Source organism: Littorina saxatilis, linkage group LG15, assembly GCF_037325665.1.
Source record: "Littorina saxatilis isolate snail1 linkage group LG15, US_GU_Lsax_2.0, whole genome shotgun sequence".
Classification (NCBI taxonomy): Eukaryota; Metazoa; Mollusca; class Gastropoda; order Littorinimorpha; family Littorinidae; genus Littorina; species Littorina saxatilis.
Window position 1 is genome coordinate 33,779,447 of NC_090259.1, and position 23,569 is coordinate 33,803,015.

The following is a 23,569-nucleotide window of genomic DNA, read 5'->3' on the forward strand; positions in this document are numbered from 1 at the left end:
TTGCGACTCTTGTTTGTCTCAGCGATCAAAGGTAAACACACCCACTCTCTGTGCTGAACTTATCGTCTGCTTTCGAGTCTGTGCTATTTTTTCACTCGTGTTTTTGCTCATGATTGTTTGTGTACTGAAATAACAACGCACTCGCGAATAAGTGTGATATTGTGTAAGTGTTCATGCATTGCATTCACGAGTGAAAGAACAACAGCTCATCGCAGTTTTAACTGTTCTTGATTTCAGAGACTGGTGTCAGAGTGGCCACTGTACGTGTTGTACTGTGTGGGAGGGGCAGAAGAGGAGAGAGAGGAAGCTACCCTGAGGTACATTGTAGAATGAAAACTTGCAGGGGAGCAAGAATGTATCACCAGCCACGAAGGTGTACATACAACTTTTTTTGAGGTGCCTATATTTGTTTGATTTTTAAATGTATTTATTTGTTGTCTTTAAAGGCTACCAAGAAAATTTAAACTGAACAACTGTTGTCATTTAAATTTGTAACACTCAGTCACATATAGTTTCACACACACAATAATTAACTCACTTGCATGCCCACAGAAGAAGTTTGCTCTTCACATTGTTCTGTTGTTTTTGTTGTTGTTTTTATAATGTAATCATTGTAACATCAACACTCAGTAATAACCAATATTACAACACAATCACTTTTTCATCAGAACTCACTCACATACTATTAAACCCTGGTTTATGGACACTTGCATTTGTACTTTGCATGGGAAAGCAGCCTGAATTTCAGGTGAACTTTAATAAAAGAAGATTTAGATATATGTATGTTGCTCTAGATGCCTGTTTTAATAAATAATAATGACATTCAGGAAAGTAAAAGGACTTGAAATTTGCTGTTGTAAAATGTCTGATGATTAGGGTTCTGTTGCACATTTGGTGAATTGACTGTACCAATTGCTGTTATTATTTACACCCAATCAGTGCATCCACATGATATTATGTAGCTTAAATTAAAGAAAATGTTTTAATGTGTTCAGGACATACAGACAAGTTGCATACTGACTTGCCGAAAGAACAGGAAAGTTCTTCCTGCCTGTCTGGTCGCTGCCATCAGAGACCTCTTTCTGTCACAAAGCTACACAGACTTCAAATATGTGACATAAATAAAAGGTACATTACATCTTTAACTAGGGGGTGGAGGGGGGGGGGTGCATAACTATTGCATACTTAAGGTCGGCTTAAACTGCAAACAGATGTGGAGCTTGCGTAACAATTCTTGCTTTGTCAGATTTGGAGATAGGCAGCCTCAGTCTATATAGTTGGTCGCCAGTTGAGGCGTCCTGCTTGGTGACAACTTGAGCTTTGTCAACTGGTCTAGCTGTAGCAGTCAAAGTCTGGGCACTGTTGCATTGTAGTCTCGCTGTGTATGCAGAGCTTTGTTGTAGCTGCCATAGGCCAGTGTTGCCATAGGCCAGTGTTAGGATCACCACCTCCTCAAACAGCTCGTTCAGATAACCTGATGAAAAAGTAAGGTGTGAGGGTAGAATGTCAAAACTTAAGCTCGAAGTTTAAAACAAGAGAAGGAGAAAAACCTATAATGCTATCACCTGTAGATTTTCATACATGTCAAAGAAAAAATCTCAGGGAGGTAATCTTGAGTAGTAAATGTTAAAATGTCTTTGTTTACCTTTTATTATCCAGGCTCGTGGTTCATCGGACAAGTCACTGTAAAGGCATTTCAGGAAGCTGTCTCCGTGCCCCTTGTGCTGACATGGTTGTTTTCCACTTAGCCTTCACCTCTTCTACTCGCCTGGACCCTCCGGTGTAGATTGGGCACAGTATTCAAACTTTTTTCCAACGCCTGTTTTAGACAGAAAAAAAGTTACCACAATCAGCAGAACTTTCACTGGAGAATGGGCATAATTCTTTCATACTTTCTTTCTCATAGCTTATTTTTGACTCACATGCGAAGCAAAAGTGAGTATGTACTCACCCGAGTCATCCGTCCGTCCGGAAAACTTTAACGTTGGATATTTCTTGGACACTATTCAGTCTATCAGTACCAAATTTGGCAAGATGGTGTATGATGACAAGGCCCCAAAAAACATACATAGCATCTTGACCTTGCTTCAAGGTCAAGGTCGCAGGGGCCATAAATGTTGTCTAAAAAACAGCTATTTTTCACATTTTCCACATTTTCTCTGAAGTTTTTGAGATTCAATACCTCACCTATATATGATATATAGGGCAAAGTAAGCCCCATCTTTTGATACCAGTTTGGTTTACCTTGCTTCAAGGTCAAGGTCACAGGAGCTCTTCAAAGTTGGATTGTATACATATTTTGAAGTGACCTTGACCCTGAACTATGGAAGATAACTGTTTCAAACTTAAAAATTATGTGGGGCACATGTTATTCTTTCATCATGAGACACATTTGGTCACATATGGTCAAGGTCACTTTGACCCTTATGAAATGGGACCAAAATAAGGTAGTGAACCACTAAAAGTGACCATATCTCATGGTAGAAAGAGCCAATAAGCACCATTGTACTTCCTATGTCTTGAATTAACAGCTTTGTGTTGCTTGACCTTGGGTCAAGGTCACATGTATTTTGGTAGGAAAAATGTGTAAAGCAGTTCTTAGTGTATGATGTCATTGCTAGGTTTAGTTATCTGAAGGTCAAGGTCATGTAAAGGTCAAGGTCAAGCATGTGAGTCGTATGGGCTTTGCCCTTCTTGTTTGTTTTTATAATCTCTTCATTACACTAAATAACATCCATCTTAAGGTCTATTTTTATGGTCCCCATATGAAGAGTTGGTTAGGTAGTACGCTAGGTTGGGCAGAGATGTGATGATTTGCGTATATATATATATGCGTTTTTGCTTTGATTTTTACATTTAGTCAAGTTATGACTAAATGTTTTAACATAGGGGGGGGAATCGAGACGAGGGTCGTGGTGTATGTGTGTGTGTGTGTGTGTGCGTGCGTGTAGAGCGATTCAGACCAAACTACTGGACCGATCTTTATGAAATTTGACATGAGGGTTCCTGGGTATGATATCCTCAGACGTTTTTTTCATTTTTTTGATAAATGTCTGATGACGTCATATCCGGCTTTTCGTGAAAGTTGAGGCGGCAGTGTCACGCTCTCATTTTTCAACCAAATTGGATGAAATTTTGGTCAAGTAATTTTCGACGAAGCCCGGACTTCGGTATTGCATTTCAGCTTGGTGGGTTAAAAATTAATTAATGACTTTGGTCATTAAAAATCTGAAAATTGTAATAAAAATTTTTTTTTTTATAAAACGATCCAAATTTACGTTCATCTTATTCTCCATCATTTGCTGATTCCAAAAACATATAAATATGTTATATTCGGATTAAAAACAAGCTCTGAAAATTAAATATATAAAAATTATTATCAAAATTAAATTGTCGAAATCAATTTAAAAACACTTTCATCTTATTCCTTGTCGGTTCCTGATTCCAAAAACATATAGATATGATATGTTTGGATTAAAAACACGCTCAGAAAGTTAAAACGAAGAGAGGTACAGAAAAGCGTGCTATCCTTCCCAGCGCAACTACTACCCCGCTCTTCTTGTCAATTTCACTGCCTATGCCGTGAGCGGTGGACTGACGATGCTACGAGTATACGGTCTTGCTGCGTTGCATTGCGTTCAGTTTCATTCTGTGAGTTCGACAGCTACTTGACTAAATGTTGTATTTTCGCCTTACGCGACTTGTTGTTTGGGGTTTTTTTTTTTTTTTTACAATATTATTAACTGACTGTATTATTATTAAGCAGGTAATACATCCATAATGTCAAGTACTGTAATCTGCATGTTATGTTAAGCTCCGGCCTTACTTGTAGGCGAACGGTATGTTATATGTCCGTCTGTCTGTTATGTCCTAATGTTGTATATATATATATGTCTTGTATACTTGCCATTTACATGTTTATTATAAATGTTGATGGATGAATGATGATACATTGTAGACGGATGCATGTTATTGATTAAAAGCCCCACAATGATGTGCTTAGCAAAACAAAAACAAAAAAACACTATTTTGAGCCTTAATTTAAGTTGACTAGTAATGATATTAATCATAATGTATTTATTTTTATAATGAACAAACTAGAGTATGTATGTGGATATGTGTGTGATGGTGCTGGATGTGTGGTTTGGGTTATGTGTGTACTGATGTGTACATTTTATGTGTTTGGTATGTTTTGCGAGTGCAATTTATGTGATGTTATTCTGTACACCAGCCAAAACAAAATGTCTGGTATATTAGATAATAAACGCACCTTTAAACTTATTAGCGACTACACCCCGTCACCCTCCAGTCCCCCTCCCCCCATTACACCCTCCACTTTTAACATTGTATAAAAAATCATGTCCCAATATAGGTCCCTAGTTACCTGGGAGGACGTTAAGCCCCCCACCCACCCACCCCCCCCCCCCCCCCCGCGGGTGAGGGGGAAGAATTTACCGATGCTCCCCAGCATGTCGTAAGAGGCAACTAAAGGATTCTGTTTCTCCTTTTACCCTTGTTAAGTGTTTCTTGTATAGAATAAAGTCAATGTTTGTAAAGATTTTAGTCAAGCAGTATGTAAGAAATGTTAAGTCCTTTGTACTGGAAACTTGCATTCTCCCAGTAAGGTAATATATTGTACTACGTTGCAAGCCCCTGGAGCAATTTTTTGATTAGTGCTTTTGTGAACAAGAAACAATTAACAAGTGGCTCTATCCCATCTCCCCCCCCTTTCCCCGTCGCGATATAACCTTCGTGGTTGAAAACGACGTTAAACACCAAAGAAAGAAAGAAAGAAAGAAAGGACGTTAAGCCCCATAATCAACATCAACAACGTATTGAATTGAATTGAAAAGCTGGGGTTAGGGGGTCTAACTTCTTGAATTAAAGTGGGTTTTTTCTCAGGTGCATGTAGTTTTTTATTTGCTTGAAATCATGGTGTATTCTGGTTGTAAGAGAAGAGTCAATTTCCTTGTAAGCCTGCAAAATTAAGATTTGTCATTTTTGAAGTACATTTTTGTAAGGGTCCAAAATAGTACAGGATAAGGAGGAAAAACATAGGGTGGGTCAGGAAATCTGAAACATTGCATAGTTTTTTTGTGCCTATGTAGACACAAAAAGTACTTTAAGCACTTCCCTTCCCCCCCCCCCCCCCCCCCCCCCCCCAAGAGAGCATAGCTTAGTTTTAATTATTTTAATGCCACTGTTAGCAAGAGGAGTACTACAGTCAGCAATCAAACAGTGAGCAAGAGGAGTACTACAGTCAGCAATCAAACAGTGGATTTTTGACTCACATGCGAAGCAAAAGTGAGTCTATGTACTCACCCGAGTCGTCCGTCCGTCCGGAAAACTTTAACGTTGGATATTTCTTGGACACTATTAAGTCTATCAACACCTGATTTGGCCTGATGGTGTATGGTTACAAGATCTCAAAAAACATGTGCGGCAACTTGACCTCACTTCAAGTTCAAGGTCACAGGGGCCGTAATTGTTGTCTTAAAAACGACCATTTTTCACATTTTCGCATTTTTTTCTGAAGTTATCGAGAATGGCAACCTTAGCTATGTATGCTATACAGGGCAATGTAAGCCCTATCTTTGGACACCAGTTTGGTTGACCTTGCTTCAAGGTCAAGGTCGCAAGGGTCCTTTAAAGTTGGATTGTATACATATTTTGAAGTGACCTTGACCCTGAACTATGGAAGATAACTTTTTCAAACTTAAAAATTATGTGGGGCACATGTTATGCTTTCATCATGAGACACATTTGGTCACATATGGTCAAGGTCACTTTGACCCTTATGAAATGTGACCAAAATAAGGTAGTGAACCACTAAAAGTGACCATATCTCATGGTAGAAAGAGCCAATAAGCACCATTGTACTTTCTATGTCTTGAATTAACAGCTTTGTGTTGCATGACCTTGGATGACCTTGACCTTGGGTCAAGGTCACATGTATTTTGGTAGGAAAAATGTGTAAAGCAGTTCTTAGTGTATGATGTCATTGCTAGGTTTAGCTGAAGGTCAAGGTCATGTAAAGGTCAAGCATGTGAGTCGTATGGGCTTTGCCCTTCTTGTTGTGAGATGGTACTCAGGTGATCAAAATGCTGCTATGACACAAGCATCATGGGGTTGAAATGGAAATGGCTCATGAATGCATGTCTGCTATCGTCACGTAGACAGAAAGTGAGCAGTAGCTGACAAAATTGCAAAACTTGAGCTGGTCGATGTCCATTGCTAATGACAAGATCAAGTGAGAATCTGTGACATAGGGCAAAGTAAGCCCCATCTTTTGATACCAGTTTGGTTTACCTTGCTTCAAGGTCAAGGTCACAGGAGCTCTTCAAAGTTGGATTGTATACATATTTTGAAGTGACCTTGACCCTGAACTATGGAAGATCACTGTTTCAAACTTAAAAATTATGTGGGGCACATGTTATGCTTTCATCATGAGACACATTTGGTCACATATGATCAAGGTCAAGGTCAATTTGACCCTTATCAAATGTGACCAAAATAAGGTAGTGAACCACTAAAGGTGACCATATCTCATGGTAGAAAGAGCCAATAAGCACCATTGTACTTCCTATGTCTTGAATTAACAGCTTTGTGTTGCATGACCTTGGATGACCTTGACCTTGGGTCAAGGTCACATGTATTTTGGTAGGAAAAATGTGTAAAGCAGTTCTTAGTGTATGATGTCATTGCTAGGTTTAGTTATTTGACCTTGACCCTGAAGGTCAAGGTCATGTCAAGGTCAAGCATGTGAGTCGTATGGGCTTTGCCCTTCTTGTTTAATTTTTTTTTTTTTATCAATTCACATGTTTGGCATTGTTTTTTTCAATGGCAAAATGGGGTGAAAAAGCACAGGACTGACCAGAGATCATGTCTGTCTGATGAGACGCTGGAGAGCCTTATTCTAGTGGTGAAATCTCGCCCTCACTCATTCGGCAAGCGCAAGTACAGTAGAGAAGCGCTTGACACACTGAAAAAGGCCTACTACAAGCAAAAGAAAAAGAATCAGTGATGCATGTGCTTTTGATGTGATCTTCTTTGAAATTATGATGACTACAAAAACTGACTGATGTGTTTTGTTTGTGAATGATCGATATATGTGCATGATTGCGTTTCGCAGACACAGTTGTCATGTACATTGTAATTGGCGACGAATGCTGGATGATTACTATTTTTGTGCCAGGATTACTATTTTTGGGGCTGAGCATTACTCCAAAACACTTATGGGGGTAAACAGGTCTGAAGGTGTTGTTTTCCTTGCTTGAGTGGCTTGTGCTGTGTTGTAGGAAAGGGCCATGCAGAGACAGGAGGCGTATCGCAGACAGCAGAGGGAGCAGCAAGAGAAAGAACGGCTGCGTCTGGAGCAGGAGAGACAAAAGTGAGTTTTGTGGTCCAACCCCTGTCTTGTACTACTTTCTTTTCTTTCTTGGGTGGTGGGGAGGTTTTTAAGATTACCAGTCCTGTGAAATTGTTCATGGTTGAGAGGATAAACGTTTACTTGACTTGAATTTAGATACAGTGTAAAACCAGGATGGTGACCTTGATTATGAGAAATGGAATGATTTTAAAAGCGAAAATCTGTCTCCAGGAGACCAAGCCTTGTTGTAGTAGGCAGGGCCTAGCATTGTAAGCCGTTCAGCGTACTTTACGCCGAAATGACATCTCCAGTACGCGGAACTCGATTTGGTGTATGCCGAAATGCAAAAACCTGTTATTCCCAAACAGTGTACCCAAACAGTCTCAGCTTTCGTTTTGTGCGCCGTTCGGTTCAATTCTCAATCGGTTTGATAGTTTGCTTTAGCACACACTTTCTCTGGCATCGCGCGAGCATGCTTTGTGCCGGTGTGTTGTGTCTCTAGACTTGTTAAACAATGTCATGAAGTGACAATCTTGAACATGGAACGTGGTCAGCCATTCAGTGACAAAGAATCCAGGTATTCCTGGAAGTGGGAATGGCTGTACTTCAAAGAGCAAGGCCAAGCAGTTCAAGCTTGAATCTTTTTAAAAAACAACAATAAGCCAAGAAGGATCATCTGACGGCATCTGCTAAAGACATTTCTAGTGTGTATAGTTTTTAACAAGTTCAGTTCGTTCTCTGTGTATAGTTTTCAACATTTTCAACTCGAGCAAAGGAGGGACATTATTTGTGCTAAAGACATGCCTAGTGTGTATAGTTTTGTGACATTGTGTTTGTTTGAAGAAGGTAAGCACTTTTAGACCAAATAACACAAGATTCTGTTTTCTTGTTTTCTGTCTTTTTTTTGCTTGTTGGTGAAGGCATAATTTAGTTGCTCAATCTTCTTGGGGAGGACTCATCTTGGATGAAAAATCACCCACAAATCTTCAAATAACCCTCCGAACTCTCACCAGGGGCTTTGACCCTGGGCCCCACTAGGGGCCTCCTGCTGCCCCCAGACCCCCTGCCTTTGTAAGCTGAACTCACTTCTTCCAATGCTAGGCCCTGAGTAGGCCACAGAGCTAGATTTAGCGCTGCCAGCATGAGAAACTAGCGCTACATCTGCCGCGCGCTGATGTTGGCCTTTAACCAGTCCTGATAAATTGTTCATCTTTGAGAGGATAAAAATGTACTTGACTTGAAACCAGATGAAGCATAACAAAAAGGATGGTGACTTTGATTATGAGAGTGAAGCCAGACCACAAGTGGTCAGCCTGTTTGTACCCCTATCATTCAATTTTTTAGAGATAAGAATGTAGCATTCACGGCCTGTTTTTCTCTCCTCTCTGACAGAGAGCGCGAGGAGAATGAAGCCTTGAACCGAGTGGTGCATCAGCGGCAACGGCAAGAGCACTTCCCTCCACCTGTCCAGCAGCCTCTGGACGACATTCAGATGCAGGCACCGCCCGTCATCAAGCCCCAGGAAAAACCGTCGGGCGTCCCACTCTCCAGGGAAGAGCAACGACGGAGAGAGCAGGAACGGCGAAGGGTCAGTGTCCATGTTGAGAATTTGGGAATTTCAGTTCTGGTCACCTGTGTAATTTGTACATTTTGTGGAGTTTTGGAGTATTTACTTGCACACCACTCAAATACCAGAAATAAATTGTGCACACACAATTTTCAGCATGTGTGTCAATATAACACTTACCTCGACAGTACTATTCTTGCACATTATCTATTATAGGCCGAAAAAATTGGACAAAACGCTGAGTGGGTACAATTATCTCCCATAACCATGCGCCACCGTGGATCCCAAGCACTGTCCGAGTGCTTCCCCCTTACAGGATGTAGGTGGCGCGTCCTCTTTCTTTTTTCGCGCGTGTCAGACCGGCTGTGTTTCTGCTACGCTCCCGGATTATTTTGGACTAAGAGGCTCCTTTTCTGTGTGGACTATCACCTGTTGGATTATTGTGTGTTATTCCACTTCTGGCTTGAGGCTACGTTGTGTTTCCTTCAACTTGTGCCTCCGTTTTTGTGTGGCGGACTCGGCGTGCCTCCCGTCCTACTTCGTGGTGACCGGTCGTCTGCTTCTCGTTTCGCCGCATTCACTTGAGTATTGACCTAAATTTTCTTTGAATTTTGTTAATTCTCGGTCTTTAAGGGTACGTACAGGGCGAGGTAGGATGTCTCGTCCTGTTTTGGGCTCTGGTTCTACGGAACCAGAGTCTGCCGGGGGCAACCCTTCTCCGGGCGCCCAGCGTCATGTTTTACGCACGGAGAAGGGGATCTTTCGGCGCTCCGACTCTCCCTCCCCAAACGCTTTGCGTTTGCGGCGAGGGAGGGCGGAGAAAGCCTGTTTGAGCAAGCTCAATGCGAGCTTGCTCAAACAGGCTGGGCTTGAGCCTGAGACTTCGGGCGGGGCTGCGCCGTCGAAGGTTCGGGGAAGGTCGAGGGGAAAGAAAAAGCTTCTTTCTCCTTCTCCTTCAGTGGAACAGGCTTCCCCCCCTTCGACGCCGTTGTCCGGCCCTCAGTCTCAGGCTTCAGCTCCTCCCGGTTTCAAGCCTGGGGGGAAGGTTTCCTTCTCCCCCCTGGCTCGAATCCGGGGGCAGGTCGATTCCCAACCCTCTTTGGGGGTTGGTGAATCCGATCTAGGGGCTACTGGAGAGACTCAGGTTTTGACAGCCAACGGCCATACCACGTTGAAAACACCGGTTCTCGTCCGACCACCGAAGTTAAGCAACGTCGGGCCCGGTTAGTACTTGGATGGGTGACCGCCTGGGAACACCGGGTGCAGTTGGCATTAAAATCTTCCTTTTCCGGTGCCTCTCCTGTGCCCTCCTCGGTTTCCACCGCTGTGGAAGCCAGGAGGGACACGGGTCCTCCTCTGAACTCCCTCGCTGGGTCGTCTGCTGCTGTTTTGACAGTAGTTTCGGCCTCCTGGGGGGGGAGATCGGAGGAGATGACGGGGTCTCTGAATTCCCTCCCCGCTGGGGTTGGGATGCGAATTGACCCCGTTCAGGGCGGTCCTGTGGGGGCAGGGGTTTCAGGCTTCGTGCCTACGACCACTGCTACTACGGTTCCCTCTGACGTCCGTGTGACTGGTGGCTGTCCCTCTTGAAACGCTCCGGCCGACTAGTTACTGGACGTGGAGGTGTTCGACAGAACGTGGTACTTCTGTCGAATGGTCAGGGCGACGGGAACATTGTTTCTGTTGCTCAGACCGACACCTCCGACCGGACCGTCTTGACCCCACGCCATTCCTTAGCGTCTGGTGTTCGGGTGACGGATGGTCCGGACCAAGGGTCCGGAACGTTCCAGGCTTACGGGTCGGGATCGAACCGGACCCACGGGTCCCGACTGGACTTGACCTCCGGGTTTGGTCCGGACGGGACCCATGGTACGGGACCGTACCGGACCTTAGGGTCCGGTGCGGGACAGTACCTCTGGCCCTTGCCGGACCCCCCGGACCTACGGGTCCGGATGGTACGGTACGGGACCAGTGGTTCGGTCGGGACCGGACCACCCGACCACCTCTGTTGGTCTGGGTGGTCTGGCACCGAACCGGAACACACCGGACCTACGGGTCCGGAGGGTACGGTACCGGACCAGTGGTCCGGTCGGGACCGGACCACTCGACCACCTCTGTTGGTCCGGGTGGTCTGGCACCGAACCGGACCATGCCGGACCTACGGGTCCGGATGGTACGGTATGTCCACGTCCGGACCGAGCCACCCGAACACTTCTGTGGGTACGGATGGTTCGGTACCGAACGGGACCTCCGGATGGTACGGGACCGGACCGAATCTACGGGTTCGGATGGTCCGGTACCGGACCACCCGACCACCTCTGTTGGTCCGGATGGTCTGTCACCGAACCGGACCATACCGGACCACCGGACCTACGGGTCCGGATGGTACGGTAGGTCCACGTCCGGACCGAACACTTCAGTGGGTACGGATGGTTCGGTGCCGTACGGGACCTCCGGATGGTATGGGACCGGACCACAGGACCGGAACACCGGGCCACCCTACCGGATCGGTCCGGACCACCCGACCACCTCTGTTGGTCCGGATGGTCTGGCACCGAACCGGACCTACGGGTCCGGATGGTACGGTATGTCCACGTCCGGACCGAGCCACCCGAACACTTCTGTGGGTACGGGTGGTTCGGTGCCGAACGGGACCTCCGGATGGTGCGGGACCGGACCGGACCTACGGTCCGGACCGGACCACCCGACCACCTCTGTTGGTCCGGATGGTCTGGCACCGAACCGGACCATACCGGACTTACGGGTCCGGATGGTACGGTGTGTCCACGTCCGGACCGAGCCACCCGAACACTTCTGTGGGTACGGATGGTTCGGTACCGAACGGGACCTCCGGATGGTACGGGACCGGACCGGAACACCGGACCGGACCACCCTACCGGACCGGTCCGGACCACCCGACCACCTCTGTTGGTCCGTATGGTCTGGCACCGAACCGGACCTACGGGTCCGGATGGTACGGTACGTCCACGCCCGGACCGAACCACCCGAACACTTCTGTGCGTACGGATGGTTCGGTGCCGAACAGGACCTCCGGATGGTACCGGACCTACGGGTCCGGACCTACGGGTCCGGATGGTCCGGTGCGGGACCACCCGACCACCTCTGTTGGTCTGGATGGTCTGGCACCGAACCGGACCATACCGGACCACCGGACCTACGGGTCCGGATGGTACGGTATGTCCACGTCCGGACCTAACCACCCGAACACTTCTGTGGGTACGATGGTTCGGTGCTGAACGGGACCTCCGGATGGTACGGCACCGGACCGGACCACCCTACCGGACCGGATCGGCACCCCCGACCGGACCGGACCATTTCTTTTCTGATCAGACCCGATGGGTTCCTGTTCAGTCTATAAATGGCGGGGGTTCGTTGGCTGGGCTGACCCAACAGTCGCAGGGTTGTTGTTTTTCTCCCCCTTCGGCTGCTGGAGACGTTTCGTCTTTGGGGCAGGGGTCTTCGCGGCCTCTTGCTTCTGTGGGCGTTTCTTCACAGCCTGCTTCATCGCTTTCGGCTCTTCCCCCTCAAGCTCCCTACACTCCTGCTTTTGAGGAGTTGTCGGGAAGTGAAGAGGAGAGTGAGTCGTAGGACGATAGGGAGGAGGATCAGGGTCGCCCTGAGGTTAACACTGAACCTCTACCCTTGCCGGTTTCTGATGGAACTTCCGAAGCTATGCTTCGTACTTTCCAACAGTACATGACAGACATCACGCGGCGTCTTGACGTCACGGATGCCTCTCTTAAGCGTCTGTCGTCTAGTGTTGACACACAGGACGTGGACCCGGGGTCTGAGGACGAGAGGCAGGAGGCTCGTCCTCGCACAGCTAGAAGGACGTTTGAACAGTTTCAGGACGTCCTTCCCTGAGACGCCCTCTCGTCCTTTGAGTCCGCTTCGGCCCGGGCGCGGGAGGCTCACGCCGCGTCTGCCGGCGGCTCGTTTTATGAACGATCCGGCCGCCGGCAATTCGCGTTCCACCCTAGTCTAAGTGCCACGGTGGAAGCGGCAGCACATCGCCTGAGGAGTACAGATTCACGTGCAAACGCGACCTATGTTCCTCGGGAGGACGCGGGTTCAGTGCCATGCTTTCCTTCGGGAGGCGCACCTCCACTGTTTCCTCGTGTCCAATCTGTTTCGTCCCTCCCTTTTCCCTTTGACTCTCGAACTCTCCCTTTCCAGACTTCGAGTGTTTAGGGTGGGGCTGACGGTGATGTGTTCGTTGGGGAGGTGCCTTCGGTCAAGAAGGTGGAACTGAGCTCTGCTTCGTTCCACAATCTTGAGGCCACCGTTTCTTCCACAGTCGAGGCCCAATCACAGGCCTTGACATGGATGAGCACGCTGTCCACACTGTTGGACCCTCCCGATCGGGCAGAGTCCGATTCCACTCGGGTCCTTGACACGGTTCGAGTGGATCGGGCTTTGCATGCCGTGCGATCGTGCGTGACGTCTGCGGCAGAATTGGCCATTGGAACACGGGTCCACTTTATTGGCCCTGTTCCGTGATCATTTTCTGCCTACTTCTATAGTGCCTCCGGATATGAGGAAGAGTCTGAGGAACACGTTTCCTCAGCCTTCTTCCCTCTTTCATCCGGACACTGTTCGTTCTGTGGTGGAGTCCACACGCCAGAGGAACACTGATTCTCTGATGGTTGGCCTCGCTGCTTCGGCGACGGCGGCGGGGAGTAAGAGAAGTGCTACAGTCACCTCCAGCTCCCAGCCTCAGAAGAAGAAGAAGAAGCCAGTTTCACTGCCTCCTTCTTCCTCCTCTTAGGCGCCTGTTGCGTTCCCAAGCAAGACGAAGGGTGCTCAGACAGGTAAGGGGAAGCAGCACCACCAGGGGGGGTGGTCGCAAGCCTGCGCCTGCCCGCCAGCAGAATTTTCAGTGAGTCCCGGCCCTACGTTGACGCCCCCTCAAGTTGCCCCTCTTTCGTCCGTCGGTTCCCTTTTTTCGGGCCCGCGGCATGTGGGGCAGACTGGTCTCCAACCAGTTTTTCTTGAGGGTGGTGTGGTCGGGGTTTTCTCTACCGCTGTCGTCACAACCTCCATTGTCCGCTCTACCTTGGACGTTCCCCCCTCCTCGAGAGCCTGCCAGATGGCAGGCTCTTCAGGACGAGGTGAACTCGTTGGTCGAGAAGAAGGCGGTCTACCCCCTTTCTCAGCCTTCTCTGGGGTTCTGCTCCCGCCTGTTCACCGTCCCCAAAAAGGACGGCCGGTTCAGGCCGGTGTTGGACCTCTCCACCTTGAACTTGTACCTTCACAGGTGCAAGTTCAAGATGGAAACCCCTTCGTCGGTCCGGTTGGCCATCCGGCCAAACGATTGGGCCATGTCTGGGACCTCCAGGATGCTTACTTCCACATCCTGGTGGCCCCGGGGTACCGACATCTGCTCCGGTTCGTTTGGGAGGGCACAGTGTTCGAGTTTCGGGCCCTCCCATTCGGCCTGTCCTTGGCCCCTCTGATTTTCAACGGGGACAACAACACCACATGCTTAGCTTACCTTCGCCACCAGGGGGGCACCAATTCTCGGTCCCTCTCCCTGTTGGCGGAGGAGATTCTGCTCTGGTGCCAGACCAATCAGGTCCGGATGTCAGTCCAGTTCGTTCCGGGGAAACTGAACGCCCTGGCCGACATTCTCAGTCGGGGCGATCAGGTTCTCTCCACAGAATGGACCATCGCTCACAACGTTCTACAGCGTCTGTGGGCAAGGTGGGACCGTCCTCTGATCGATCTGTTCGTAACTCGATTCAGCGCTCGGCTTCCCAGGTACGTCAGCCCCTTTCGAGACATGAATGCGTTCCACTTGGACGCATTCACTCTCTTGTGGAGGCTCCTCGATGCTTACGCCTATCCCCCGACATCTCTGATTCCGAGGGTGCTGGCAAAATATCTGCAGGAACGACCAAGACTGATTTTGGTCGCGCCTTACTGGCCAACAGCTCCGTGGTTTCCAGATCTTCGCGGTCTCACCCACGTAGACCCTCTACCTCTGGATCTGGACGGGGGAGGTCTGCTCCAGCCTCGATCATGCCTCCCTCATCCACGTCCAGAGAGTCTGTGCTTGACCGCATGGCTCTTGTGCGCTCCAAACTGCTTGCACTAGGATTGCACAAGAGTTCAGTAGAGTTTTCCTTGAACGCTAAGAGGCGATCAACTAATCAGCTCTACGACTTACGCTGGAGAGCTTGGGCCACCTTCGCCTTGTCCAAGGGGATAAAGCCGCTTTATCCCTCAACACAGGACTTGGCCAACTTCCTGGTGGAAGTGTATCAAAAGAAGAGTCTTTCTTCTAAGACTCTTCTTGGATACAGATCTGCCATCGCTTCCACGATTGCGGCCGCTACTGGTCGCAGAACTGAACACTTGATCAGGTCCTCCCTCATCGCTAATGTCCTTTCGGGTATTAGCAATGCAGCGGTGTCTAAACCTCGGGTTTCATTTCCCAAGGGGGATGTCTTTCTGGTCCTCAAACTCCTGCGTAGCAATGAGTTTGAACCCCTGGCAGGCATCAGTATCAAGTTGCTGATTTTTAAGACTAATTGTTCCTCATCGCTTTAGCCACTTGCCGTAGACTCAGTGGTATTCAAGCTTTGAGTGGCCTGGACTTTGACATTGAGTTCACCACACAGCAGTGGTTGCTAGCATGGTCACGTCAGTCTAAGGTATGTTTCTTGGGTATATTTTCTTTTACGGTAGTACTGTTCGAAAATTGCCTGGGTATCTTAATCCTTGGATTTAAGTGATTTTGATTAAGGAGTTTAATACTCTACATATCACCCTCACACCACTCTGGTATTCTGTGCAAGAATAGTACTGTCGAGGTAAGTGTTATATTGACTGTAAGGCTTCTTTTTAAGCCTACTGTCTATATGATACTTACCGAGACAGTACTATTAGAGTTTCCCTCCCGCCTCCCCTCTTGATATGTTATGGGCTTTTTGAGGGTCTGCAGCTCATAAAGAAAGAGGACGCGCCACCTACATCCTGTAAGGGGGAAGCACTCGGACAGTGCTTGGGATCCACGGTGGCGCATGGTTATGGGAGATAATTGTACCCACTCAGCGTTTTGTCCAATTTTTTCGGCCTATAATAGATAATGTGCAAGAATAGTACTGTCTCGGTAAGTATCATATAGACAGTAGGCTTAAAAAGAAGCCTTACACTCTCTCTCCCTCTCTCTCTCTCCCTCTCTCTCTCTCTCTCTCTCTCTCTCTCTCTCTCTCTCTCTCTCTCTCTCTCTCTCTCTCTCTCTCTCTCTCTCTCTCTCTCAAATTAGAAATCCATCAGAATGTGCTGTGCTGTAAATACTAGCTTACCAAAGCTGAGAAAATAAACTGTGTGTTGCAGAGAATGGTGAACCCTATCGACATGAACGCCCAGAGTGAGCTGATGGCCACATTTGAGGAAATGCTGTGAACAACAACAGACGACAACAACAAAACAAATCGATTCAGACCCAGCTGATGTGACAGGAATCTTAGTTGGAGCTCGCTCATATCAATGTGAACGGCATCATCCTTTCTTGGCTGTGGAGACTGCAATGGACCTCCTGGGTTTTGAAGGACTGCTTGAGATTTGAGTTTTCTTCATGAAAGTTGACTGTAAATCAGCACGTGTGAAATCTGGCTTGCATGTGCTTTCTACATTAAAGAAGACCTGTTGAACATTCACACCCAGGCCGGATCGTAACAACTGCTTTGGATTGCTGCATATATATTTCAATCTTTTCCGCATGAAGACGGAAAGGCAAAGAAGGTTTGATACATGCAGACAGATCCTAGTGGTGGTAGGAGAGGGTTGGCTTTGGCACAGACTGTTGCTGAATGCCGGAGACTTCAGTTGTAACAAGAATTTGGAAGGCCTAGGTGTGGAAGTGACTGAAAAAAGTTCATTCAATTTAGGTGTGCCTCCAGGAAGACATTGTTGAACACAGTACAGAGATGGTGACAATGGCTCCGGGTCGACAGTGAAAATGGCTCCGGGTCGATAGTGAAGAGCATCTCCAGGCAGATAGTGAAGAGCATCTCCAGGCAGATAGTGAAGAGCATCTCCAGGCAGATAGTGAAGAGCATCTCCAGGCAGATAGTGAAGAGCATCTCCAGGCAGATAGTGAAGAGCATCTCCAGGCAGATAGTGAAGAGCATCTCCAGGTAGATAGTGAAGAGCATCTCCAGGCAGATGGTGAAGAGCATCTCCTGGCAGATAGTGAAGAGTATCTCCAGGCAGATAGTGAAGAGCATCTCCAGGCAGATAGTGAAGAGCATCTCCAGGCAGATAGTGAAGAGCATCTCCAGGCAGATAGTGCAGAACATCTCCAGGCATATGGTGCAGAACATCTCCAGGCAGATAGTGAAGAGCATCTCCAGGCAGATGGTGCTGAACATCTCCAGGCAGATGGTGCAGAACATCTCCAGGCAGATGGTGAAGAGCATCTCCAGGGAGATAGTGAAGAGCATCTCCAGGCAGATGGTGCAGAACATCTCCAGGCAGATGGTGCAGAACATCTAGGCCCAGCGGCTGACGCTGCAGGACCAAATAGAAGGGACTTAGTTCCCCACACAAGTGGAGACCGTTGTGCTGGTGGGACGCTACCAAACACACTGATGGTGTCAAACAGCTTATGGCTACAGTTGCTTTTGTCAATCCAAGAGAAAGAGACAAGGTTGCGGATTGAAGAGACATGCTAGACAAGATTTTCTGTACATCTCAGTAGACCGTCAACATGGAGGCAATTGGTGACAGCTGAGAGATTTTCAGTTATCTTTGTGCCACACAACCTGGACAGACAAGGAGAAAGACATACTGCACACTTCTGGTGGTTTGCCAGAAAAGTTGTGTTGATTTAGTGGTGGTGATCACACTCAGAAACATTGACAGACCTGTACTTGAACAATGGTGCGTGTGCTATACGCCACACAAGAAATAGCCTCTGGCCGAGCTTTCCTCGCGGCCGTATGAGAGGAAACGCTTATGACTCTGGGGTGAGGGGGTCGTATGCAGTATTGGAGTCTGATTTGGGACTGATGACCGGGATGTGAAGTGAATCTTCATAGAAATTGCTGGCATTGGAACATTTGTGATACGTGACTGCGAACGGGCTGGAGTTAGTAATGCATGACGTGAAAAAGACCAGCTATTACCTGTCAAGAGACTTGAGTGATGAAATGATTGGCAGGTAATATGCGCTTGTAAGGGTTGCCCACCAACAATTATGTCAAGAGTTCCTGTGTGGAAACTGGCATCGACAAGACTTGCCTTAAAACTCTTTCTTCTCTCTTTTCCCCCTGGACTTGAATTTCTCAAGACTTTTGCTTACTCTCAGCCCCACTGGTTCTTTTTCCAGTCTTCTCTTGCTGAGAACTGTTCAGTCATGCATTTTGTGATGTAGGTGGTTAACGTTGATTGTTAAACAATCGTTCTCTGCTTCCCAAGAATTGTTAAACAATCGTGCTCGGTTCCCAAGAAAACCAAGATCTGCTATGATCGGCTGGCGTTTTGAGTGTGCGTGTGAAAGTTCTAATATATTATAACTTAGGCATGTGTACATAGCGGTAGCAGTCTACTTGCTTTGTGTCCATATGTTGCCTATCATTTGCACAAAATACAGGGTGACCCCCCCAAAAATGCCACCCATTAAAATGCTATTAACTCCTTAATTACTTCAGCGGTTTACTTCATATTTGGTGTACATTGACTAAGGATATGGGATGATAAGTTCAAACAGTTTCAATTTAATATGTTAAATGTTCTGACTTTTATGCTCTTTCAGAAAAAAATCAAATTTGGGTATTGACTCAAAAGTATGAGATTTGGCACAAGTGGTAGCCACACTAACCCGATTTTAGCACTCCAGATTTTTACCTGTTGGTTTTTCTGAAGGGCTTTACATACAAAAACACTCCTCAGACAATGTACAAGTTAAAACAGCAATAAGCGGGAGTCTGGAGGGTTCAAGTCGGATGAGTGTGGCTTGTGCTCATTGTCAAACCTCCTACTTTTGAGGCAATCTCAGAATTTGAAACCTACATACTTGAAACTGTCTGAAATCATCATCCCACATCTCAAGCTAATTTACACCTAATGTGAAATAATTCGCTGTACGCATGTGGAAGTTATGAGCATTTTAGAGGGTGGTATTTTGGGGGGGGTCACCCTGTAGCTTGTGGGTCTGTTCTTGTTGCAAAGCTTCAAGTTCAGAATGTGTCTCATTGGATTTGTTTCATAGTCACTGTACTTTCTAATTCTGTTGCAGAATTGGTGTTGGTTTTTTTCTGCCTGAAACAAAATTTGGGATGGCATATAAGATATAGAATGAGGATGTCAGATAAGAGCTTATATCTAAAGGAGATGGAATGCTCATGTTCCAAAATGAAGACCAGGGGACACTGAAATTAAAACACAGTTAAAGCCAGTCAAAAATGTTCGAATCGCAAGTCCTTGAAATATAACAATTTCATGCAGTTGATAAACACAGAAAACATTGATGGGTGAATGAATGAAGAAAATAACTTTTGACTTGCTTTCACATATTTGTAGTTGATGTGCAGAAAATGACAGAAAGAAAATAAGTGAATAAAATTGTCTGTACCACTACCAGTCAAAGACTGAAATCATTTTCAGGCAAGACCTGTTGGGTAGGTACGTTTACCTGACTACAGCTTTTTTTATTTTAATTAAAAAGATAAGCATTGACGGCTAATGGAAGTGTGGTTGAGTTTTCTGGTCACTTTCTGTTTCAACATTAACTGCTTGTTTTGAGTATTTTTTTCCCCCTCAGGGGTTGATTTGTGTGAGAAGCAATGTTTGTAAGTTGGTGTTAAGATGAAGGTGTTGCAGTCAGTCCTGAAAATTGTTTGCAGTAAACAGTAAAGGCTGAAATAGTCCTTCAGGCTGAAACCAAGAGGTGTTTTTATGCCCTAATATTTTATTCTGGCTGAGAATTTTACTTTGAGGGACTGTGTAACTCAGTTAATTGAATTCTTTGTCATGGTGTGTATGTAGTCAGGGCAAAACAAAGCATTATAGATTCCCGACATGGTACATCTCCTGTCAAAACAATAGACGGAGAAATTGTGGCAAATGAAACATCAACCTTTAGGCATAAATGCTTGCCAATTTAAGTTTTGGTATTTTTAACAAGAAACAATTGACAAGTGGCTCTATCCCATCTCCCCCCTTCCCCCGTCGCGATATAACCTTCGTGGTTGAAAACGACGTTAAACACCAAATAAAGTAAAGTAAAGTAAAGCACGTTTTCCAGTAAAATATCAAATATTTCCGGTAAATGCTATTCCTGTAATAACATTATCAGTAACTGGTTTTCGCTGGTGTGAGGTTTTGTGAAAGCTATAGTTATGCAGTGTAACTCGACGAGTTACATGTATACTAGTTTAGGGAAATGTTGAACATTCTCACATAAAAACAGGAGAATTTGCTGTTATAAAGTTTGCAATAAAACACATGCTGTTTGCTTGTGCATATGTACTCAAAAGTACATATAGTGATAGTTCGATGTTGAAGTAGGTAATTTGTTGCATCCTGTTGCTATCCTTTTGTTTAACCTTTACCTTTAGAGGGCAGGTGTGACCCAACCACAGTAAAAACTAAGGCCAACAGTACTAATGCGTTTTACATTTTTTTAATGGCACGATTATTGTTCAGTCTTTTGTGTTTTTATCAGGTAGTGATATGATTTTGATATTTCCTAGTCCATGGAGGATTTTGTAAAAATTGGAAAAAAAAAAAAAAAAAGCGAAAAAAAAAGTATGTTGGCTGGATATTTTGAGAGCAGTTAGCTCTGAACGTGTGTAGTCATCATAGTCTCTGGTATGGAGTCATCGCTATATTTCTACATTTACGTTTGGTAGCTATGCATTTGTTGTCGGTACATTGAAGTTTGAACACAAATCAGTGCTAAAACAAATTCTGCTGTTTTGCATGTTTGCGTCCCTTTTTTTATTAACTGTATTATAGGTTTTTGTTTGTTGTTTTAGGTGTTTTTTTTTTAAAGTTTCATTAGGTTTCTTCTAGACCTGAGCTTTCTGGTGGTCTAGTCAAAGTGACTGGACACAAGTTTTCTGTACAAAGGTGTATGATTGCAGCATGTTTAAACATCTTGTGTTTAATATATTTATTAGCATTTTTATAACCACAAAATGTCCCCCCGCGGGTTAGGGGGAGTCCCATATTGGTTGGGACGAGAAAGAATTTACCCGATGCTCCCCAGCATGTCGTAAGAGGCGACTAACGGATTCTGTTTCTCCTTTTACCCTTGTTAAGTGTTTCTTGTATAGAATATAGTCAATTTTTGTAAAGATTTTAGTCAAGCAGTATGTAAGAAATGTTAAGTCCTTTGTACTGGAAACTTGCATTCTCCCAGTAAGGTCATATATTGTACTACGTTGCAAGCCCCTGGAGCAATTTTATGATTAGTGCTTTTGTGAACAAGAAACGATTAACAAGTGGCTCTATCCCAGCTCCCCCTCCCCCCCTTTCCCCGTCGCGATATAACCTTCGTGGTTGAAAACGACGTTAAACACCAAATAAAGAAAGTCATGTGTTCTGTACGTGTGGTCCATTTATCTTGTAGTTTTCCAGCGGTGAGATTTGTGATATTGTTGTGGGAATGGAAGTCAGTTTGAAAGCAGGGGTAACACACTTTGCAAAGCTGGCTTTGGACATTATGGGTTCTCTCTTTACTTTTATCCCCCTCTTCCCACACCCAACCCCACTTCTTTGTTTTATTTTGTTAAAACTGATTTGGTTGGGGAACATTCTCACAACTGTCTGAAGCTGAACAGGTTTCATTCTGTGACGGTTTTGTCTGATTGATAGTTTTGTGTTGTGATCTGAGGACAGTGCTACAAAGATCAACCCTACTTGTCATTTTCCTGTATGCACAAAGAAGGGCAGTGTGTGTGTTGTCCTCTCTGTGGTCTGCTGCTAGTGTCCTTATCCTCAATCACTGGTGTGGGCGGTCCCGTGGAAAGGACCCGAAACAAAGATCATTCTCTTGAACTAAGCATCTCATAGTTATCACCATTATTTTTACCATCATCTTTGTCGTTAGTCGTATCCGTGGCTGTAGCAGTCTGCTCATTTTACCATCATCTTTGTCGTTAGTCGTATCCGTGGCTGTAGCAGTCTGTACAGATACTTGTATTTCCTTCTCAAAGGAAACTCATACATCACACATCGTCCATATATTATATATCGCCCCTGTGTATATTGACATATCCTCATTTGTAATCACCCGTTTCACCGGTTCTTACCTATCAACTTTAATTGTAATTTCCAGACCTACTTATTTTTGGGGGTGAGCCCAGCATGTGTGTATTGGCCGGCATCAAATTTCTCCTGTGGATGTCAGGATGTTTTTGTGTGTGTATCAGTATCACCACCGAAGTGTGTACGTACGCATGTTGTAACACGACTTTGTACGTTTGTTCAGCGTTATCGTAAGGCAGTTTGTGTACAAAAAAAAATTGTCCGTGAGTCCTCTCGTGTGAGTTTTGTGTCCTCAAGCCATGAGCGAGTTTGTGTGTCTGCTAGGGTATTGTGATTGTGTCTGCGAGTTGGTACCATGCCACGTGTTCACACGGTCAGTGAACGAGGGAGTGGAACCTCTCTGCTGCTTGACCATTGATTGATTGATTGACTGATTGGCTCGACGTGTAGGGGGCACTATTTTTGTTACTTTGCAGTTCAATAAATATGAACAGTATTACTACGCTCTCCCGTTTCTTTCTTGCTGAATGAATGTTTGTGGGTGGGTGAGATAGTGTGTGTTCGAAAAGAGGTAGAAAGAGTGCATCCGTGTGAGTGAGAGAAAGTATCTCAGGCATGAGAATCTTCCTCCATTTAGAAGAATTCTCCTTAACCTCTCCAGGTGTTCTTGTTCGATATTAACTCGGCAAAAAAGTATTGCACCCATTTTCGTACCCCAACTAAAGTATTCATTCCCATTCCCGTATCAATTCATTCAAACTTTCTATGCCATTAATGTTAATAACCCTCCACTTGGATATCGGGCATATTTTTCGGATCAAAGATTTCTTTTACAGGGGTCACGTGACCGCCGCCCAAATAACGGTACCTTCAACATCGACCTGACAAAAACGTATGGTACACATACCGTGGACACACACACGATTGACACACATACATATACAATCTCTCTCTCTCTCTCTCTCTCTCTCTCTCTCTCTCTCTCTCTCTCTCTCTCTCTCTCTCTCTCTCTCTCTGGGGTCCTGATTTGGCCTATTATGGTCCGCTGGACCCGAAAAGCAACAACCATCTCTCTCTCTCTCTCTCTCTCTCTCTCTCTCTCTCTCTCTCTCTCTCTCTCTCTCTCTCTCTCTCTCTCTCTCTCTCTCTCAGACTGACAGACAAACGAAATGCATCTTAGAACAAGTCTAATAGGCTTGAAGTTTGCTGGTCGATGTGAATGCGTTATATATTGTGTGTAAAAAATGTCTGTTTGTCTGTCTGTCTGTAAAAAATTCCATTTCAAACGGCAGAAATTAATATGTAAAGCGCGGAGAGCACAGTTGTGGTTCGCGCTTTATAAGCTCTTCATAATAATAATAATAACAAAGAAAGCTACACGTACGCTAAAC

At 45.8% G+C, this 23,569-nt stretch overlaps 1 protein-coding gene and 1 non-coding gene across 3 annotated transcripts in view; both read left to right on the forward strand.

Moving 5' to 3' along the window:
• The window catches only part of LOC138949128 (bromodomain-containing protein 3-like), a 76,353-nt gene extending 53,676 nt beyond the window's left edge, over window positions 1-22,677 (forward strand). For both annotated transcript variants that reach the window (XM_070320887.1, XM_070320886.1), the window contains exons 22-24: window positions 7,299-7,390; window positions 8,762-8,957; window positions 16,299-22,677. In XM_070320887.1, the coding sequence (XP_070176988.1) occupies window positions 7,299-7,390; window positions 8,762-8,957; window positions 16,299-16,367 (357 nt within the window). In that variant the 3' untranslated portion in view covers window positions 16,368-22,677. The remainder of the gene's footprint in view (window positions 1-7,298; window positions 7,391-8,761; window positions 8,958-16,298) is intronic.
• LOC138949558 (5S ribosomal RNA) lies at window positions 10,090-10,208 on the forward strand. Its single transcript, XR_011450335.1, has one exon. It is a non-coding gene; the product is annotated as a 5S ribosomal RNA (ribosomal RNA).
• Window positions 22,678-23,569: the final 892 nt, after the last annotated feature.